Source organism: Dasypus novemcinctus, chromosome X (genome assembly GCF_030445035.2).
Source record: "Dasypus novemcinctus isolate mDasNov1 chromosome X, mDasNov1.1.hap2, whole genome shotgun sequence".
NCBI lineage: Eukaryota > Metazoa > Chordata > Mammalia > Cingulata > Dasypodidae > Dasypus > Dasypus novemcinctus.
In genome coordinates this window covers 22,757,834-22,779,186 of record NC_080704.1, presented here as the reverse complement: position 1 = coordinate 22,779,186, position 21,353 = coordinate 22,757,834, and the positions used below count along the sequence as shown (strand labels likewise).

The following is a 21,353-nucleotide window of genomic DNA, read 5'->3' as shown; positions in this document are numbered from 1 at the left end:
CTAAAGAGCCTGGATTTGACTCCAGGTCTTTAATTCCCAAGCCCAAGTCCATAAACATTTACTCTTAAAGCAAAATTCTCATAAGTTCCATAAAGTCATTCTTTCATCCTCAGCTGTGTACCTGCAAAATACTGCAAATGGAAAGAGAGAAACCCAGAACTCTGAGCCCCCACACACACCATTCTTCAATTTCTTTCCAAAAAATGCATCCGTCAGTGGGTTTCTCAACCTGGGCTCTACTGACTTTTGGACCAGATAATTGTTGGGTGCCGGAGGCTGTTCTGTGCCCTTTACAATATTTAGCAGCATCCCTGACTTCTACCTCCTAGATGCCAGCAGCACCATCCTGCTCTCCAGTTGTGACAACCAAAAATGTCTCCTGAAACTCCCAAATGTTCCTGGTTGATAACCACTGTATTACTTTCTCTGTTATCTAGGTGGATTCATTTCCCTAGAGAGATGATGTTCAAACTCTAGTGTTTGAAAATAAGGTGAAGTCATTTACCCAGCATAGCCAGCCCATATGAAGCACTGGTTAAGACTTTAGTATAAGATTCAGAGGGGCTGGGCTGAGCTTAAGTCTTCTTCCCTTCTTTCCTTCCTTCCTTCCTTCCTTTGTGTGTTTATTGATCACCTACTATGTACCAGACATTCTGTTAAGTGCTGGTAATGGTTAGCCACGGAAATGGTCTCTACCTGACAAGATTTACAGTGAGGGAGGGAAGACAAGTGTTTAAAAAGCACTAACAAGTGTCTCGCCAATATTATGCTTTGGCAATGGATGGCGGGGAGGCCTTGTCCTTCCCCCAGACCCTCAACGTGGCAAGGTGGGAGAAAGATTAGAGTTAATGAGTCAGCAACTTGTCAAACCTGAAGACAAGGTTTTCTTCTAAAGCCGCAGAGGTGACTGTCAGCCAGCAGTGGGCGCTAGCTCACGTCGATCGTAAGTATGACGCACTCCCGGGGCCCCGCCCACTCCAGCCTTGACTCCACCTCCTGCCCGTTCACAGCCCCGCCCCGCTGCCCGACCCTGCGGCCAGCCGCAAGCTCTCAGAGCCGGCGTCACCGCGGCCCTAACAATAAGCGTGAGCGGACCACGCCTGCGCTGTGGGGCGAGGGAGGGCAGGCCGAGCCGCCGGTGGGGGGCGGGGAAAAGCGACGCACGCAGCCGCGACGCCATTTGCCGCCGCCGAGTGTGGTAGCGAGCGGCTCACGAGAGAGCTCGGTGAGGCTCGCCCACGCGCGCGACCCGGCCTCGCGCGTCTCCTTGGTCCGGTGCCTTCTCACGCGTCGCCCTCTGCCCCTCTCGGAGGAGTCGCTGCCGCCGCCTCAGCCGAAAAGAACTCGGAGAGTTCGCCGTCACCGCCATGCCGAAGAATAAAGGTAATGCCGCCCGGACCACGAGACTACGGCTGTGCTCGGCCCGGGCCCCGCGGCCTCCGGGTCGCCCCGGCCGCAGTGACCTTCCTTCTTTCTCACCCTGCCCGCGCGCGCTTGGGGGCCCCGCCCTCGACGCTGAGCCCGGGAGAGGAGCTGGGAAGTTACTCTTGCCTCAGTTTGGTCACGTTGGGGTGGAGCCGACGCCATTTTTGTAGGGCCTCCTGCGGGGAATGTGGGCTTTTCCTCCTCGTTGGCGCCAGACTGATCGCGAGCCTTCTGTGGGCGATGGGGACCTTTGGGGCGGTCCTACAGGCGCCCCCCGCCCCTGAGCTTCGCAGATCCGGCCCTTTGGCTTTCCCGGCCCTTGGGAATTTAAGACCTGGAAGCAGATCTTAAATTCCAAGAATGATGCCTGCTTTAGTGACTGTCAGGTACTCCGGCAGGGGTTTCTTTACGGATATTTGTTCTTTGTTGAGGATAACTCCTCCCTTGTAAATAGTGGGCAAAACCTCGATTTCTAGGTTTTTGGGTTCCTTTCACCCCCATCCCTTTACACGGTTTAACTCTGAGAGGGGTGAGAACCTTCAGGAGACTTTTTACATGTCTAACCAAGTTTCCTACTTCGGCCTCAGATAATGCGTATACTGTGGTGGGAGTAAAGACCTCAAGTTCCCTGCCTTCTGAGGCTAAAGTTGCAAATTAAACTTCACAAAATCAGACTTGAGGTCTGAGTAAAAAAAAAAAAAAAAGTTTGGTGGAACTCCCAAAATGGAAGGCCTAATCTCGGTAAAAGCAGAACACTTGCCCATAATTTCTTGAAGAAAATTGTGCTCCTGTTTTATTTTCTGCGGGAGAGGAGTGTATTTCATAACCCGCAGTTCTTTTGATTATTCCTCCTTGGGACCTCTGCCCTTACCCAGACCTACGTGTGTTCTCTTTTCTCTTGGCAGCTGGCTCCAAAGGATTCTATCTCCTTTCTTTCTGTAGCTGTCACCACTTATTTTATCCCTGGGGTTACTTGGTTGTAGTTCTTTACCTGGCTACACATTTTGGTGCAGCCCTCCTAGGACACTACACCTTGTTCTTCCCCAAAACAAATCCCCAGGTCCTTTTTTCAGCAGAGGTTTTACTGCATATTATTCTGGGAAAGACTGGGTGATAAACATGCAGTTTTAAGTGGTACAGTGTTCTAAACCTACATAATCTCTGATTCCCCCTGAGATGGTAAGTGAATCACTTCAATAGGTATCTTATTCTCACCTTTTATTACTAGTGATGAGATTTCCAGTTTCCTCACTAGGCTGTAAACTCTGAAGGGCAGGAATAGCATGTCTTAATTCATGTGAGATCACACTAACATCTGACACTTACTAGATGCTCAATAAATACTTGTTGGATTAAGTCACGTCCCCTCTGATTGACTCCACCCTAGGTGAATTAGAGTCTCCTTTGAATCCAGGGGGATGGGACTTCTACACTAAATGATACCTAGTTCACTAGCCTCATGAAAGATCCCATCTGGGGATTTCTCCAAAACACATCTGGTTGGTTTAGGAAAGAATTTGATAATTTTTAGTTAATTTAGGGGCTAGCTGTTCTTTTAGAAAGAAAGCAAGGTTAAAAGTTAGAATGAACTGCTGCTTTGTTATACACTCACTTCTGGTCATATTCTTTCAAAAAGAGAATTTAAAGTCCCTTCCATTACGGAGGCAGTGGGGGAGGTGGGTGTTGGTGATCAGGGTATGGCCGATTCTGGTAAATTAAAAAGCAATGAATCATATATGTAGAATATATTTGAGGCATACAAAAAAGTTTGTGTAATATAATGAACACCTGGGAATCTACTGCTCTGAGCTAAGAATTACAACACAGACAGTTAAAACCCACTGTGTCCTCCCCAATGCTTTTCCCTTTTCATCCTCTCTTTCTAGAGGTAACCTCCATTCTGAAATTGGTTATCATCAGCCCTGTGCATGTAAAACCAATCTGTTATTTTCTGGTTTCTTAGAGGAAGGATACTTTTCTTCTTTGGAAAATCCAGAAGCCCTGTGAATATAACCTATATAACCTTAGTTATGGTTGCACAAGTAAGGATATAAATTACCATGAACTGTGTTTTGAATGACTTTTGCTTTGGGCTGATTGTTAATTCAGCTTAACTCACCCTCATAGCAGGAAAAAGGACATTCTTTAGGTTTGAATCTGGTCACCCCCATTCACTGTCTCTGACCTGAGGTGAATTACTTCTCTGTGCTTCAGTGAACTCATTGGTAAGGTGATTGTGGCAAGTAAATGGGTGGCATAATTTTATAGTGGTGTCTCTGGATCATGTTGCCTGATTCAAATCCACAATCTCACTTGATATAACCTTGGGTAAGTCACTTAACCTTTCAAAGACCATTTTCTCTCATGAAATAATGACAAACTAGTACCGCCTTCTTAGACATAGGCTTGTTGTGATGATTAATTGTAAATGATTTCATACATAAGGTATACTTGACTTGATGAGACATTCTACATGGAAAGAATGGCATGAAAAGGTTAAGGGTAAGGAGGAGTTACTGGAACAGTGAGAAATCTGCTTGGATTGAAGCATGTTAGTGGGAGAGAAGTATCAAGAGGTAGATAAGTGTCATATTTATAGGTTGACAGATTTATACTCTAAGGTGAGTTATGTTGCCAGAAACAGAAACAAGGCTGTTGATTTAAGGACCAGCTTTGTAAAAGTCAGTTGAGTTTTGAACAAAGTTAAGTTCGTGGTCACAATAGCACATCCAAATGGAATTGTGCTGAGCCATTACACATCAATGAGAAAAAATTCTAGAATCCTGAGTGGTAGAATATAGAGGTATTTTGAACCTCTGCTCCAACCCCGCCCCCCTTACAGAGCCAGGAACTGAGATCCTGACTCTCTACATCTGGTCACAATTCTCTTGTTTATACCTCAGAACTTGTCCTCTTTATTTGTCCCTTCCTCTTCATGTGCTCTAGACTAGACCTTGTGACCTTCCTAGTCTTCCCACTCACAATCCTGTCATACCTCTACTATTAGCATTTAAAATTTTTGAATAGTTAATATATTCACATGATTCAAATTTCTGAAAGTATAAAAAGTGAAGTCCCCTTCCTAAATGTGTTCCCCCATTGCCACTTAGTTCTCCTTACAATCATTGTAAATTTTTTATGTGTCCTTCCAGAGATATTTATATATAAGCAAATGATATATTTCCTTTTTCTTTTACGCAAATGGTGGCTTTATGCTTTGTTCTTCACCTTGCTTTTTTATTTACTTTTTAACTTATTGTGAGTTTTGAATATATACAAAGTCGATTAGTATAATGAACCTCTGTGTATGCATCTTCCAGCCCCAAACACTCATCAATTTGTGGCTAGTCATGCACCATCCACACCAAATCAGGATCCAGATAGGGGCTACATATTGTGAATGGTTAATATGTCTTTCAAGTTTCTTTTAATTGTAGGCTTCTCTTCCACCTGTTTTTTTGTTTGTTTTCTTTGCAATTTATCTATTAAAATAACCAGATGGTTTTATAGAATTCTATACATAATCTGGATTTTGTTGATTGCATCTCCATCACACACCTATTTTTTTTTTTAAGATTTATTATATTTATCCCCTTCCCCCTTTGTTTGCACTCATCTGCTCTCTCTGCTTGTCTTTAGGAGGCACTGGACCCCCCATGTGGGAGAGAGATGCTCAATCACTTGAGCCACTTCAGCTCCCTGCTTTTGTTGTGTCTCACTGTGTTTCTTCTTTGTGTCTCCTTTGTTGCATCATTTGTTACATCAGCTCGCCACACCTGCCCATTGCACCAGCTTGCTGTCTTGCTTGTCTTATTCAGGAGGCACTGGGAACCCAACCTGGGACCTTCCACGTGGTAGGCAGGAGCTCAATCGATTGAGCCACATCTACTTCCCCACCTTGCTTTTTTAACTTCAGATATCTTGTTCAGTGGACCCTATAGCTTGTGGGATAAGAGCCAAATTCCCAGAATCTTAAAGTGATCCCTCCACAGGTGTAGAGTTGTTCTCCCTCTACCACCACCATATCAATGAGTCCTATTTGGTATTTGGTAACTATAGCTTTTTTTTTTTTTTTCCCCCTAGTCATCTCCTACTTGCTGCACTCAGACCTTAGCAAGGGTGGGCATTGTTAGGTATGAGAGGGACAAGGGTGTTTTTAAAGTTTGTAAAGTCCCCTATCTCCCACCTTAGCCTTTGGGACCACTGTGGGAGGGCTCAGTGAACCGTGCTCAGCCCAGTGGTCCTTAGCTTTATGACCTAGGGCTGTGTCAGTCCAATATGAGAATACGGGTGGCTAAACTAGAATAAGTTCAAATCCCTTAGGTCCCTTTTTGGCTATGCTGTCTTCACACAGTGGGTGGTGGTGGTTACCTTGACCTACTTGCTTGCCTATGTGATTAGCTACAGAAATTGCTCCGGAGACAGATAAGCCTTGAAATCTGTTAAATTCAGTAAGAACGTGGTGGGTTCCAGGGATGCTTAGGGCACATAACAGGCTGCTTCTCCCAACAGTCCGCAGCATCTAGCAAAGTGCACCTAAGTCCTAGGAGGCAGTCAAACATTTATGAGTTAACTTGAATATTTATTTATTCCAGTGATTTTTTTTTTTAAGATTTATTTTTATTTATTTAATTCCCCTCCCCTCCCCCGGTTGTCTGTTTTGTGTCTTTTTGCTGCGTCTTGTTTCTTTGTCCGCTTCTGTTGTCGTCAGCGGCATGGGAAGTGTGGGCGGCGCCATTCCTGGGCAGGCTGCTCCCTCCTTCGCACTGGGCGGCTCTCCTTATGGGTGCACTCCTTGCGCGTGGGGCTCCCCTACGCGGGGGACACCCCTGTGTGGCACGGCACTCCTTGCGCGCATCAGCACTGCGCATGGGCCAGCTCCACACGGGTCAAGGAGGCCCGGGGCTTGAACCGCGGACCTCCCATGTGGTAGACGGACGCCCTAACCACTGGGCCAAAGTCCGTTTCCCTATTCCAGTGATTTTTTAAAAATATATTCTTAAAAGTAAAATTATTAGGTTGAAGAATGTGCATGTTTTTCAGGCTTTTCTTGCCAAAATTTCCAGAAAGGTGTTAATGTTAGCCATCATTTATTGATAGATTGTGGCAGGTGCCATATTAGGCAACTACCTATAAGGAAACTATTATTTTAATTCCCATTTTATATGAGTTAGTGAACTTAAATTATGATTTAGGTTAAATAAAAAGCATTCCACAGAGGTGAAGCCAGGATTTGAACTCAGCTCAGTGTGTGATTGCAAAACCTTTGTTCTTTTCCACCGGCTTTTTTTTTCCCCCAAGGAGGACAACAGATTTATTTTTGAGTTAAATCACACTTTCTTTTCCAGCTGCTGCAAAGTGCATCTACAATTTTCTGTTACAGATACACTTTAAAAAGGTTGCCTGTGAACATTACAGCAAGCCTCTTTTCAAACAGAATATTCCCAAATTCTTCCTCAAGTAAAAATATAAACTCCGTTCCAGCGATTGGTAATTATACATGAAATTACAGTAAACCAGACACTTAAAACACAGCCAAGAAGTCTTCCAACAGTTTATTAGAAAGAATGTAGACATTTTTAAAAATCTGTCAAGAACACAAATAGAGGTTTTTCAGCCCTGGTATAAGCTGAATCAAAAAAGGAAATAAAACTTCCAATAGTGTATTTAACATTTTTTTCACTCATTTGCCATACTGTCAGTGGAAATGCAAATTTGGTCTAATGTACAGACTCTCAAGCCACAATGTACAGCCTTTCTTTGTCCTCCATACTAAGAGATGTAAAAGCCTAAGGGTTAAACAATATCAAATGTACAGACCTCAGAAGCTAGCTAGATTAGGGCATTCACTAGTTTTAGCTAAGATATATCTGGAACATTGACAAGTGAACACTTACATACAAAAATGTGAAGTAAATTTTTTGAAAAATAAAGTTTAATGGAACAGTCCCGAAGGATACCCCAGAGGGAATAGCAGGTTGAGTTTAAGGTATTGGCCAATTTGTTTCAGCTACTTTGAGTCCATGTTTTAAAATCTAAAATTTAGTTATCTTTCTCCATGCGGAGAGCTTCCTATCATGTCAGTATCTATGTTTTGAAGAAAGGAGACTTAGGTAAAATGTTTTTATTACAACTGCTGTATCAATTGCCTCGGATCTCAGCAGCTTCATGAAGTCTGTGAAATGTTCCTGCATAAGGTTATTGCCTTAACTGACTTAAAATTGTCCCATGTACATACCAACCCTTAGCGAAACTTTTTAAAAAACATATAGCTTGAAAGAATGGGTTAAAGGGGGCAAATACAGCATCTGCCTTTAGAGCTATCAACTCAGAAATTCTCTCAGTCATGAAATCTTACAGAGAAGTTTTGTTGTTTTTTTTTTTCCTCGAAATCGCAATGACACAATATTCCTTACTCCAGATCTGGCATTTTTTCCATCATCACTGTCTTATGAATCATCATCTGCTCCATCTACTTCTGGTAAATCTACATCCTCATCACCACTCATGTTGTTCATCATCTCTGAGAAACAGTCAAAATTAGATATGTCTTCATCTGAATCACCTTCCCAGTCTTTCCTATTATTAAAGTCCACACTAAGCCAATTACGCTTTGCCCTTTCTTTTGTTAACCTTGGTCATGACTGGCCAGGTTCTCCTTTTCATAAACATAAGATTGGTCTATCCTTTCTTTTATGCTTGGAATCATTTGGATCAATACAATGAAAAAGATAACCATTTCATTTAAATGTTTAAAATTACCGCTTCCTCCAAGACAACTGAATGAAAGTTTGGATTTTTCAACATTTATCAAAGCATCTTTACTGTATTCAACACAAGATTCAATGAAGACATAGTCCCTTTGATCCTACCGTTTTGCAGAAGCAGGCTGCATTGTGAACAGGGTTGGCGGTGAGCAGGCTTCTCTGGCTGCAGCTGCTGAGAAGTTGACTCCTCTCCGGTGGCCACTCTGGTGTCCACCAGTGTTGAGCGAGAGAGCTAGTCTCAGCACCCTTGCTCACATTTATAAAATTTAAATTGATTATCAGTGTATATATACATAGTTTAAAAAGTCAAATTGTGCAAGACATATATTACAATGAAAAATGCTAGTACCCTACCTCCCTTTCCCCACCTCTGATTCCTGCTTCCCAAAGTTAACATGGTATTTTGCTCTGAATTGACTTCCTTGACAAAATCTAGCCCTTATCCCCACACAGGTTCCACTATTGTTGAATTCTACTGTAGTGATTCTTGAAACTGGTAGTACATAAGAGGAACAAAGGTATATAGCTACTCAAATAGAATGGATATCATTTCCCCTTTTGTAAAAAATAATTGTCTAGTTTTAAGTTTCTTGAATAAAACCATTTCTTAAACCATTGGTAGTTATCTCTTGTGACAGTAAATACTACAGATGCCAAAATGGATGAACAGTAGCAAATACTAAGAGCAATGTAGAAGCAGATGACCAAGTTGGATTCAACAGGTAGATATGTACAAAGATGTGCTTATTCATGATTTTAATCTTCCAGGTCAAGCGTACTATATGCTTTTGGTGAGTAAAACCATTCTTCGTTTGGACCATGCAATTGAAAATTTCAATATTTATGATGCTCTGCTACCAAAAGATTGTAAAACCACTACTCTGTTCAAGCACTCTCCTCCCTTCACTTTGGAAACTTAGTTCAGGTTCCTTGCGTAGGGCCTGGCTTTAGAAGGCACCCAAGATTTCAATTTAGAAGGATATGTATGGAATCCTATTTTTTTTTTTTTTTGGAAAGGATGAGTTCTAAAGTGGAATGCGTTTTGTGTGTGGCTCTTTATGGTTTTTTGTATGTGTTTTATGTCAGAAAAATCCCAAAGGGAACTGCCAAGAAGGGTGTGTGGGGGTAATAATATGTATATATATAATACGATTGGAGATTGTAAGTTTAATACAATTGAGTAATCAAATTAGGTGAATTTTACATTTTTATTTACAGTTCTGTTAGTGTTGTAGAAGTGACATTTAATAAGTTTTTAAAAGTTGCTCTGATTTTTTTAAGCTTTGTCTTTATTTCTTTTTATACTGCTTTATAGAAACTTAATGTGTTTTTCTCTCTGCCTTTTTTTTTTAATCATTAGGTAAAGGAGGTAAAAATAGACGAAGAGGTAAGAATGAGAATGAATCTGAAAAAAGAGAGCTGGTGTTCAAAGAAGATGGACAAGGTATGCATTTCTATAAGCTAGATTTCTTTTAGTAATATTTTTCTTTTTTAAATAATGCAATTTTAATATCTAACCCTAAAAGAGATTCTGTTCATAATCCTGAGTAATGATTCTCATATCCCTTTTTCCTCATCCCTCACACTTGTCCAGAGCCTTTCTTTTAGTAATCATTGGATATAAATAGCCTGTGTTGAGGGTTAGTGGCATTTCTATAAACATAGAGATTTCATTGTTATGACCAGCAATGAATTGTAGAGTTCAGAGGGAATTAAGCCTGGAAAGTTACGGTTGACAATTTAATCGTTTAGTGGACCTTTTTGATAGTAAATAGTGCTGCAAGTGTGTTGAGTATACCATGTTGGTTATAGATATCACGAACTTTTCACTTAATACTACATCATGTGTCTCCTATGAATAAGTATGTTCTCTTACATAACTGCAGTAGAATCACAATCAGGTAATTTAACATTAATAATTTATCTCGTATATAGTCTAATGCATAGTTTTCCCAGTTTTCCCAATAATTTCTAGCACTTTCATTTTATTTTATTTTATTTCTTTCTCTCCCCTTTCCCCCGTTGTCTCCTCTGTCAATTCACTGTGTGTTCTTCTGTGTCCACTTGCATTCTTGTCAGGCAGCACTGGGAACCTGTGTCTCTCTTTGTTGCGTCATCTCTCCATGTGTGTGGCGCCACTCCTGGGCGGGCTGCGCTTTTCACGCAGGGCAGCTCTCCTTGTGGGGCACACTCCTTGCACATGAGGCACCCCTATGCAGGGGGCACCCCTGCGTGGCATGGCTCTCCTTGTGCACCACAGCAGTGCGTGAGGGCCAGCTCATCACGGGCCAGGAGGCTCTGGGTATCGAACCCTGGACCTCCTATGTGATAGGCAAATGCTCTATCAGTTGAGCCACATCCACTTCCCTCCAGCACTTTTTAACAACAGGAAAAAAACCTTTTTTTAAAAAATTAAGCCACTAAAAATGAAACATGTTTTCTAGCTTAAAGACCTCTTGTTTCTTAACCTTAGTCATTCTTGTCTCCATTAGCAGTTTTCATATTTTTTCCCCACTCTGGAAGAGGCTGCCTCTCAGAGTTGAATAGCTGTCTTCAAGCACTAGATTCACTCACTGTAAACTCAGTGACTCGCTTCCACATGTTGGTTCCACAGTTGAGCCTTTCAGATGCCTCTGTGTTTACAGAGTAGTAGAGATCCTCTTGCATGATCAGTCGTACTTAAAACTTAAATAATCTAAAGAGGCGGCGGACTTGGCCCAGTGGTTAGGGTGTCCTTCTACCACGTGGGAGGTCCACAGTTCAAACCCCGGGCCTCCTTGACCCATGTGGAGCTGGCCCATGCACAGTGCTGATGCGTGTAAGGAGTGCCGTGCTATGTAGGGGTGTCCCCGCATAGGGGAGCCCAGCGTGAAAGAAAGTGCAGCCTGCCCAGGAATGGTGCCGCACACACAGAGAGCTGACACAAGATGACGCAACAAAAAGAAACACAGATTCCCGTGCCACTGACAACAACAGAAGCGGACAGAGAAGACGCAGCAAAATAGACACACAGAACAGACAACTGGGGTGGGGGGGGAGGAAAGGGGAGAGAGAAATAAATAAATAAATAATCTGAAGATTCTAAAGGGATGCCTCCCTTCCATATGTTTTGTCATTGGCAGAAGAGACAGGACCATGTGCAAATTAGTGCTCATGATCTCAGGGTTTTGCAAGTGGCAGTAAAATAGGATAGCTTCCTGGGTACTCTTTTGGAAAGATTTTGGTTTAAAGTTTCGCATTTTACCTGGAAACACCTTTCTGGTTTTACAAAAACTAGAAACATGACCAAGATACTCTAACTTAACAAAGATTAATACTTAAGCTACTCCTTTTTTCAGGTGTACTAAAATAGTGCTGAGGTTTGTAAAGATTCTGAGGAAAAGGAAGGTGAAATTGGGCTAGGATCTGAGTGTGAAAGATTGATTTATCCCCCCCACCCCTCCTCATTGTTTGCACTTGCTGTCTGCTTGTCTTCTCTTTAGGAGACACTGGGAACCAAACCTAGGACCTCCCATGTGGGAGAGAGGTGCTCAGTTGCTTGAGTCACCTCAGCTCCCTAGTTTGTTGTGTCTCTCATATTCTTTCCTCTTTGGGTCTCTTCGCTGTATCATCTTGTTGTGTCAGCTCACTGCGCCTGCCTGTTGCACCAGCTCACCTTCTCCAGGAGGCCCCAGGAACTGAACCTGGGACCTCCCATGTGGTAGGCAGGAGCTCAATTGCTAGAGCCACATTCGCTTCCCTGTGTGGGCTTTTAGGTTGCTTTTATCAACACTTGAACAATATCCCACACCCTTTTCTTTTGTTTTCCCCCCAGAATATGCTCAGGTCATCAAAATGTTGGGAAATGGACGATTAGAAGCCATGTGTTTTGATGGTGTAAAGAGGTTATGTCACATCAGAGGGAAATTGAGAAAAAAGGTAGGTATGGAAATTTGTTTTACTTTCATATAAAATTGGTTAAGGGAAAAAACAGCTCTACTTCCATCTTTATAGGCCAAGGAACTCTTTTTTTTTTTTAAGTTTCCAAAGATTTTAGGAACAATGATTTACCTGTAAGTCACATCTTGGTGATTTCTTAAAAATCTTTAATTTTTTTTTTTTCAGGTACTGGGGCCAGAGAGTTGGTTTTATAGTTTTTTTTTGTTTTTAGGAGGTACCATGGGTCGTACCTGAGACCTCATACATGGGAAAAACAGGCACTCAACCACTGAGCTATACCTGCTCCCCCTTGGTGATAATTTGTAGCTTCTATTGTAATATTCATTTGCATCACCTATGTTATATTCCTGCCAAGAATGTTTAACCTGAATCTAATATTGAGGAAACAGACAAACCCAAATTGAGGACATTCTCTGAATCAAATGGCCTGGCTCTTAATATAATGTTGTTATCATGAAAGAACAAAAGACTGGGGAACTGTTCCAAGTTTAAAGGAGACTGCTGAGACCTGATAGTTCAATGGAGTGCATGGGCCTTGATTGGATTCTTGTTTAGGAATGGGAGAAACCACTATAAAGGGTATTAAGGAAAGTTGAAGAAGTACTGTTTGATAACATTGTCGTATTAATGGTAAATTTCCTGAGTGTGATCATGAATGGGCTACCCTGGAAAGTAACAATTAATGGTCTATCAGAGTAGGTGTTCAGGCATATTTATTAATCAGGTTGGGTAAAAGTCCCTTCCAAATTGGATTTTATGGGGTTTTTTTTGTTTGTTTTTTAATTTGGTTTGTTAATCCTTCTGCTATCAAACCACAAGGGCTTTGGGGGACTAGGTGTATGTAGATGAATAGGTGGGTGGACAAATGGAGGAAAGAAGGTAGATAAAATCATGTAACTAATTTTCTATTCTTATATATAATGGATAATTAACCATCTTGGATGGTTCATCATTAAATATCTCTTAATTTCTAAACTAATGACTTCCTCTAGAATTCTTAAGCTGTCAAGTCATTAGATTGTTAAATTTTTAACATCCCAAATAATAAGAAAATTTGAAACAGCCAGGGCTGTTTACTATAGTTATTTTTCCTAGTTCTGCTTAGGTACTTCTCCCACAGTTGGTTGAATAATATGTATATTTTGTGGGAAGATTCTGATTCAACATTGTTCCAGGTCCTTTTGTTTTTATTTTAAATATAATGTGGCATGAATTTTCTTTTACAGGTTTGGATAAATACCTCAGACATTATATTGGTTGGTCTACGAGACTACCAGGTAAAATTTAACTTTGAATTTTTAATTCTTGCTTCAATTTGATGAAGCAATAATGTTTGGAACATATGTTATAACCATTTGTTACCAGGTGCTTTGTTTGGCTGAATAATATTCCATTGTACCTGTGAACCATGTTTGTTTATCCATTCATTTGTTGATAAACATGTGGGTTGTTTCTACCTTTTGGCTGTTGGAAATAATGCTATGAACATTGGCGCACAGATATCTGCGACTCCTTTTTTCTTCCTTTACTGAATCAGATTCTTTGCAAATGGGGAAGTGTGAACCTTCTAAGGCAGTGGTTCTCGGTGGGATGTTTGCATCAGAAACGGCCAAAGAGCTTTAAAAATATATATATACATTCTTGGGCTTCAATTCAGGTCTACTAATCTATTTTCAGGAAATATAAAAAACTCCTCAGGAAATTTTGATTGATACATATCTTAAGAACTGCTGTATACGTTGGAAAAGTATATTAATTTTCTTGAGTCAGTATACCTGCCTTAGTTTTGAATTGTAGTGTTTGATCACCCTGCAAAAGTCTCAGCATTTTTAAATTTCAGAAACCTTCTAATCAAAGGGTAATAGTAAATAATCTGAAAAACTGGGTCTGCACAGCTCTATATGTATCTTTCCTAAGCTGTTAATCTTTATCAGTCATGCATATGCAGGCTTCTTCCTACTGGTCTAAACTTGAAGTTTTTTAGAAGGTATAGGAGAAAACTTTAAAATTAAAAAAAAAAGGTTTGTCACACAACACTGAGATTTAATTTGTTATTCAATTTGAAAGTAATTTGTGAAATAACTTAATCTTTTGGCGTAATCAGTTCTAAAGTTATTTGTCTATTTTTAAGGATAACAAAGCTGATGTAATTTTAAAATACAATGCAGATGAAGCTAGAAGTCTGAAGGCATATGGCGAGCTTCCAGAGCATGGTAATGTCTGAGTCGTTATATTTAACCTCTCACATGGTGTTATTGTCCATTGGTGTTTAGGTGAAGGGGTTTTGGTAGAATTTTATGGATGTTGCGTATTTGTTTGCATGTTTTTTTGCTTACATAATTAATTTCAGGTGTGTCTGCCTGCACTTCATATTAGCTACCATAAAAGAGAAGTAACCAGAATTCTGTTCCTAATAAATACACTTTTGGTGAGAAATTATGTATATATATATACACTTTATAAACCCTGGGCTTCTGTAAAATACCTGTGTAATACCAGTTAAAGGAAGAATTGTTATAGTATTTAAAATTCTTTTCTCAAGCAACTATCATTGTTCACCTAAGTTAAACATGAAGCAAGGACAATAACTAGATACTTTTGTTAATATTTATTTTTCAGTTCTTAGTTTTCAGTCCATCTTATTGTACTGTAATCTCTAGAAGTTCTTAAACCAGGGGTTCTTAACCTTTTTTTAAGTAATGCAGAAAGCTTGAGTAAAACAAAAATAAGTCCCGCCTAACCTCATCAAAGGAGAAACGTACTATATGTACTATTTTGTAAGTCTACATTTTTCACTTGGCAGTTATTTTTATTCTTTTGGCTCTTTTGCATTTTATCATGAAAACATAATTTTACTTAAGCATGAAAATCCTGGTAAAATTATGATTCTGATCTAGGAAATTCTAATATATCTGAGAATAGGACTAGCGCTTGCATTGCTTAGGGGTAAGTGTGATTTGATCAGTCTTTCTGATTGATTTGATGAATCCGTGTAACGGTTCATGAACTATTCTTATCTCAGAGGAGATGAGAAGCATAGCTAGAGGTTGTAATAGCTGTAGAATTGGTTTAATTAGAGTCTGCCTTGCTAAAGATAAATTATTGAACAAAAAATTATACCACAAATATGCTCCATCTTAATGACTTAGCAGTAGCCTTCAAGGAAATTTTGTTTAAAATATTCTCTGAATAGTAAGATTGTTAGAAGTTAAGATTTTTCTTGCAATGTAGCATTTATTAAATTAAGGCTTGATTTGTAAGCTTCTTTTATATATAGTTCAGCATTTACTTTCAGACTCACTTTCTTTTAGTGGGCAAATTACTCATTTTAATCACATCTCAATTATATATTTGTTGTATCTTTAGCTAAAATCAATGAAACAGATACTTTTGGTCCTGGTGATGATGATGAAATCCAGTTTGATGACATCGGAGATGACGATGAAGACATTGATGATGTGAGTAGATGCTCCTTCTGGTTTTTCATTTGTAAATTATGCACAGAGAAACCAGCTCTTTCCCCTAACTTGTTTTAATCTAAGAATATTGAACACTTAAATTACATACTTCATAATATGATATGCTCAGGGTCTCAGTGGGGTTAAGGTTTTCCTCAGAAAACCCTTCTGGGTCTGTGTCAACATTTCCTCAGAACTGGGCCAGTTCTGGCAGGCTGGCAGGAAACAAGATGGCAAAGACAGTGGTGGTTAAAAGAATTTGAGTTATCTTGAATGTTTTTAAGGGTTTGTTTTATCACCTGAGAACCCTACCTCTTCTCTGTGACATTTCTCCAGATGGCTTACAGGTGTTATAGCCTTCACTCCTATAAGCAAATTGACTCAGAGGAGGAGAATTTGGTCAGTATCACACTTGTCCCATTCTTAAGAAACCATGTTCCCCTTTGTCTGCTCTCACCCCCCAAAATACAAAATCTCTAATCATTAGCATAAAAGGAAAGAAGGAAATGCTGAACTTTATTAATATTCTGTATAACAGAGAACATTCCAAGAGATCAATAAAGATTTTACTGGCAGCAGGCTGGGATTAAGAAAAATCTAGTATACTAAATTTCCTCTTCACATAAGATGTTTCTCAGATAGCCTAGGGATGAAAGTCTCTGTATATAGTAGACTGTTGTAATATAAGAATTCTTTTTTGTTTGTTTGTTTGATCTGATGTTCTTTTTACTTTCAGATCTAAATTGAGCTCAACATTTTACATTCCAGTTTTTCTTGGGATTGTTCTACATTTTGGATTTTGATCTCGATCCCTAAAGAAGATTAAAATTTCATTAGCATGAGTGCAATTTGTTAAAGCAGACTCATTTGTTTTTAAGGTATTTGTGTTTCTTTAAAAACTGATAATGCTGAATTATCTTGAGTGAAATGGTAAACCCACTTTGTTCTTTTGATGTAATAGAACTTATGGATAAAAGACCCACATCTGTTTTTTTTTTTTGTTTTTTTTTTTAAAGAAGAAAACAATTGGACTATTGCCTTTCCTACATTTGCCCTACACTTATTTTGAATTATGATTAGGCCCTCGTTTTGACAAGTGTGTGGAATATACAGAATCTTTATATTCCAATTACCTAGATGTTCTCTTGAGATTTTGATAGAATTTAAGGGGGAGAGGTTGAAGGCAGAAATCTGCATTTGAAGTCAAAATGGGGAGATTTGTTTTTCATATTTGAGTATTGTGGCTATTTTTATACTAATTTTTATATCACATACATTCTCTTCATGATCTTTAGTTGCCACCATAAACATATCAACAAAGAAGCATTTCCAAAATACAGATTTTAGAACCTGGGTTTTAATAGCAATTTTGAATTTATAAGGTTAGAAATTGCAGAAATTGAACACTAGGTGGCACTCAGTTATCTTAACATTAGAAATATTGATATATAATTGTTGACAGTTTTTTCAAGTTAATGTGTGTAGGAAAATTTCCAAACAAAAAGATTGTTTCAGTGGTGTTCATGTATGTAGAATATTTTTGCAGAACAAAAGGTTATGTTAAAAGCGTCATTTTATTTTCAAAAGTCGTATGTATTGTAAGCTACAATATTGGGTACTTTATAAACAGATAAAATATGTGTAAATGAACATTTAATTTGGTAAATAGTACAAATTAAAAGCCTTTTTCAAATTCCCTAATCTGGAGAAAGGAGGGAATCACAACTTAATGAAAAGACAGTCTCCAATTTCTGATTCAAAGAGCTACAACTAAGATATAATAAAGAAAAATGTCATGCTTGCAGAGTATATTATGCCCTTTGTGTTAAGGATGTATTTTATTGTATGTACAGATATTTTTCTTTGTATTTTATTGGGAATTTAGGTTTATCCTTCCTTTTTTACTTTTTAAAGTTATCAGCTCCAATAAGATGAAATTAAGGGCTGGGGCTAGTTGGACCTCACTAGCCACATTTAAATCTTATGCAATTTGAAAAGAGATACATCACATGTCATGTAGCTTGTGAACCTTTTATTCTGTTGGTCTCCAGACAACTTTTCAATGATGAAAAGTAGTATAAAGGGGAATAAACCTTCATATGGCTTAAAAAAAAGTCTTCTCTAATCCCACTCTACCATAATTTACTTTCCTAAGTACAAAAACTCTGGAATCAAAAAATGCTGAAGCCAGAATATATACTAATAAAACATTAAATCTAAGAATAGGAGTTAGTGCACAAATGTGGTTCATTTTTCTTATTCTTTGGGGTTCCTGAACACTTAAGCTGGAATGCGTCTGAGACCAAGGACAAGTTTTTAATACTTGTAAGAGACAAGCTCAAAGAATTGACTTATTTGATTTGTGATTGTCTTCATCAGTAATCTCAATTTCCCAAGATATTTAGGCTTCTGTACATAAAAGTGTTTTGCTGAATTTACAATACATATCCTTCTTCAGCGTTCTTTTACCAAGAATGTTTGAACTTCTGTGTATGTGATATAGTTCATGGTAGTGATAGTGCAACTCAAACATTACTTTTCTACTTACCTCCTAACAAATCTGGTTTGTCTGAAGAGTCTTTAAAAATTGTGACTATGACCCCAGTTCGTGTGTTGGCGGGTGATTTTTTTTTTCCTTGCTAGGTAGTAACAGCCCAATCTAGTGCTGTTGCATCCTGGAAAATACCTGTTTATAGTAATTACAATAATTGGGGTAGAGTTGTAGCTTGTGTGCAGCACTACTTGGAGGAATTAATTTGCTAATGTGTATTTTATGTGGGAATTGTGCAGTTTCATTGATTTTATATTTCAAATAAGAGGTGGAAGTGGTCCTCAAGAAAAGTTTTTGTTCTTTATATTCTTTGATTCCTATACTACAATGATAGAAGCTGTGCCCAAAAAGAAAATACAATACTTGAAGTCCAAGAATAATGGTTCTTACTACTAAGGGGGCATAAAAGTTACTATTAACGAATTTGATAGGGTAGCATTTTTCATGCAATGCTTAGTTCACTTCCAGTTAGAGTATAAATATATTCTATTACTTAAGGTGACTAAATAACCAGACTAATTAATCATTTGTGTGAAAAGACTCGCCAACATTTAATTGTTAAATCTTTCCTGAACATCCATCCAGCCTCTAAAGAGACCACTGCTTAAAGAGCCTGTAAACTATGCATGATGGAAATTCTTATATTTTATTAAGCCTTGGCCATTGGTTTACTCACCACATCTGTGGAATCGTGGCTATAAATATCGTTGCTTACAAAACTCCTTGTGATTGGTAGTTCACTTAAGTCTCATCTATGTTGTAAAAATATATGATGTTGAATAACATCTTTTAATAGTTATAAACTGTCAGTATTGACTTCAGAGCAGCTCTGAATAGTTGAATAGGTAAAAGCATGTTTTGAATAAAGTACCTAGCCAGATTTATACGTGATGTTTGTATTGCGTACAGATGTATCAACATCTGGTATTAACTGTGGCTTGACAGTTAAAAGTATCAGAATGCAAGTGAGGTTCTTCATGTTCCCTGATTGTCATAAAGACGTTGGTATTGGTATGAGATAATTACCTTTATCCAGCTTAGTAAGGGTAAGTTTCATTTACATTGTTTGGGGGCCTGTGAACTTCTGTGCACTACTTTGTGTTTTTTACTTACCTTAAACCACCACCCGTTTTTTCCCTTTTTTTTCTCTTTTTCCTATTCAGAATAGTACAAAATCTGAGTTGTCTTATTTTAAATTTGAGAAGACACTAGACTATCAGGTATCAAAAGAACTGAGGAATTTGGAGAGTGTATTGGATTTTGTCCCCACTTCCCCCCCCCCCCCCCCCCCCCCCGCAGCTGCCAGGTAGCTAAGAGAGGTGAGGAGTGCAGACTGGAAGTCAGTCTGCCTCTGCCCTAGGCCCCAGGCTCTGCCCTCTACTGGCAGCTTGTGGCTCCTCACCTGTAAGATGAGGGGCATGAGCCAGTACCTGCCTAGCAGAATTGGTGAGAAGATTAAATAAGTTCATATGTGTAATGCACTTCGAGCAGTCTGCCACTTTTCTCTTGATATCCAGGACTGTAATAGAATTATGCACGTCTTTTATAGCCTGTATTTACCATTTTCTTTTACTTGCAGTCTTTGATTTCAATAATAGAACATGTAGAATATATATTTGTATATTCATGTCAACACAATATTTTTAAAATACTTGTGGCCAACCTCATTTAATTCAACATAATACTAACTTACAGGTGGAAGTCTAAATTGCTTGAAGATATTTTGAAAATACCAACTGCTCTTTATTTCTTTAGTGAGTTTATAGCTATTAGTATTCCTAATTCATTCTTAACTCTTTCATTGTCCCTTTACGTCCTTTCCTGTAAATTCACAACAGCTAGTTAGTACGGACTGATTTGGAGGTTTCCTTTCCCATCATATCTGGAATGATGTAAAGAAATCAGATGCAAACTACTGCAATTACAAATAAAGTATGAAATAGCTTTCAACAGTGTACACAATTGATTCTTTTCAAACTGGTTATAACTTTTTTAACTATTTAGATTTTTCCTGGCGATTCTTTTCCTAAAATTTGCTTTTTTTCTCTTTAAGCTTGATTGTGATATATGAGGAAAAGTATGCTTTTACAACTGTAATTTATTTTTCTGTTTTGGCTGTTTGATCTGAATGAATTCATTCATTCAGACTCCAAATAGGGGGTAACATTTTCTGGGTGAGCGAATTTATCACAAATGCTGAGCTAGAGAAGACATTTTCTAATGGTTTGTTAATTGTCACAAATTACCTCGAATTGCCAAAGTCACGTTCCACAAACCTTATTTTGTATTAGGCAAAGACTGTGTGTAGGCAAAGTAGGTATTTATACATCTGGCCAACTTGGTAACTTTTAAAAATCTGGTCTTTTCTGTTCTAATCCATGTTATGTTCAGTTTACAACTTAATGGTGGATAAAAGTGGGAGCAGAATCTTGAGTAAATTTCCACTGCTGCTTTAATGCATTGGGTTGCCAGAGAATTAAAGTTAGTTGAACTAGATCCTACACATTATTTGTGATTTAAAACATCTCTTAGAAATCTGGGAATAGAGGGCATTTTGATAAAGTTTATCCACCAAAAGCAAACGGAAACTAAGAATTTTTAAAAGTCTGATGTAAGAATGTTTCTGTAGAAGCAATAAAAATTGTTAATCTTGTTAAATCCTAGTAGTTTTTAATATTTTTTGAGACAAATTGGAAAGTACTACATAAAATACTTGTGCTGCATACCAAAGTGCAGCTTTTATTTCAAGGAAAAGCCACTTGTGTGATTGAGTTGCAAGCTGAACTGACTGCTTTTTTCCATGGAACACCATTTTTACTTGCAAGAACAACTGATGTACAAACTTGGGTTTATGGCCAACAGTTTCTCAAAAATGAACAAAATCAGCCTGTCACTTCAAGGAAAACAACTGATAGTATTGTGAATTACAAAATTTGGAGCTTTTGAGTGAAAAATTGAGTTTCGGAAAACTAGTATCGGCTATCACTAGCTAATGCTTCACAATAAAGACTTCACATGAAAATAGTGATACTATTAATGTGCCTTTTTAAGTGTAAATCAGGAGTTGGCAAACTTTTTCTGTGTAGGACCAGGTAGTGAATATTTTAGACTTTGCAGGCCGTATGATCTCTCTTAATTACCCCGTCCTGCCATTGTACAAAAGCAGCCATAGACGACAACACAAACGAATGACTGTGACTCTATTCCCATAAA

General features: G+C 38.6%; 1 protein-coding gene and 1 pseudogene across 1 annotated transcript; one reads left to right on the top strand and one right to left on the bottom strand.

The window, feature by feature from the left end:
- The first annotated feature begins 1,002 nt into the window (after positions 1-1,002).
- Positions 1,003-20,798, top strand: EIF1AX (eukaryotic translation initiation factor 1A X-linked). The gene is made up of 7 exons (XM_004450357.5): positions 1,003-1,383; positions 9,553-9,636; positions 12,007-12,110; positions 13,358-13,408; positions 14,263-14,344; positions 15,498-15,589; positions 16,326-20,798. Exons 1-7 carry the CDS (start codon positions 1,368-1,370, stop codon positions 16,329-16,331), a joined length of 435 nt encoding a protein of 144 aa, XP_004450414.1. The 5' UTR covers positions 1,003-1,367; the 3' UTR covers positions 16,332-20,798.
- On the bottom strand, positions 7,838-8,320 carry LOC131277265 (prostaglandin E synthase 3-like; annotated as a pseudogene).
- Positions 20,799-21,353: the final 555 nt, after the last annotated feature.

What these genes read in the sequence shown, in the direction of transcription:
- EIF1AX (XM_004450357.5), top strand. An exon ending in GTTCAAAGAAGATGGACAAG is followed by an intron (nt 9,637 to 12,006) that starts GTATGCATTTCT and finishes TTTTCCCCCCAG; the next exon opens with AATATGCTCAGGTCATCAAA. An exon ending in TTGGTCTACGAGACTACCAG is followed by an intron (nt 13,409 to 14,262) that starts GTAAAATTTAAC and finishes TCTATTTTTAAG; the next exon opens with GATAACAAAGCTGATGTAAT.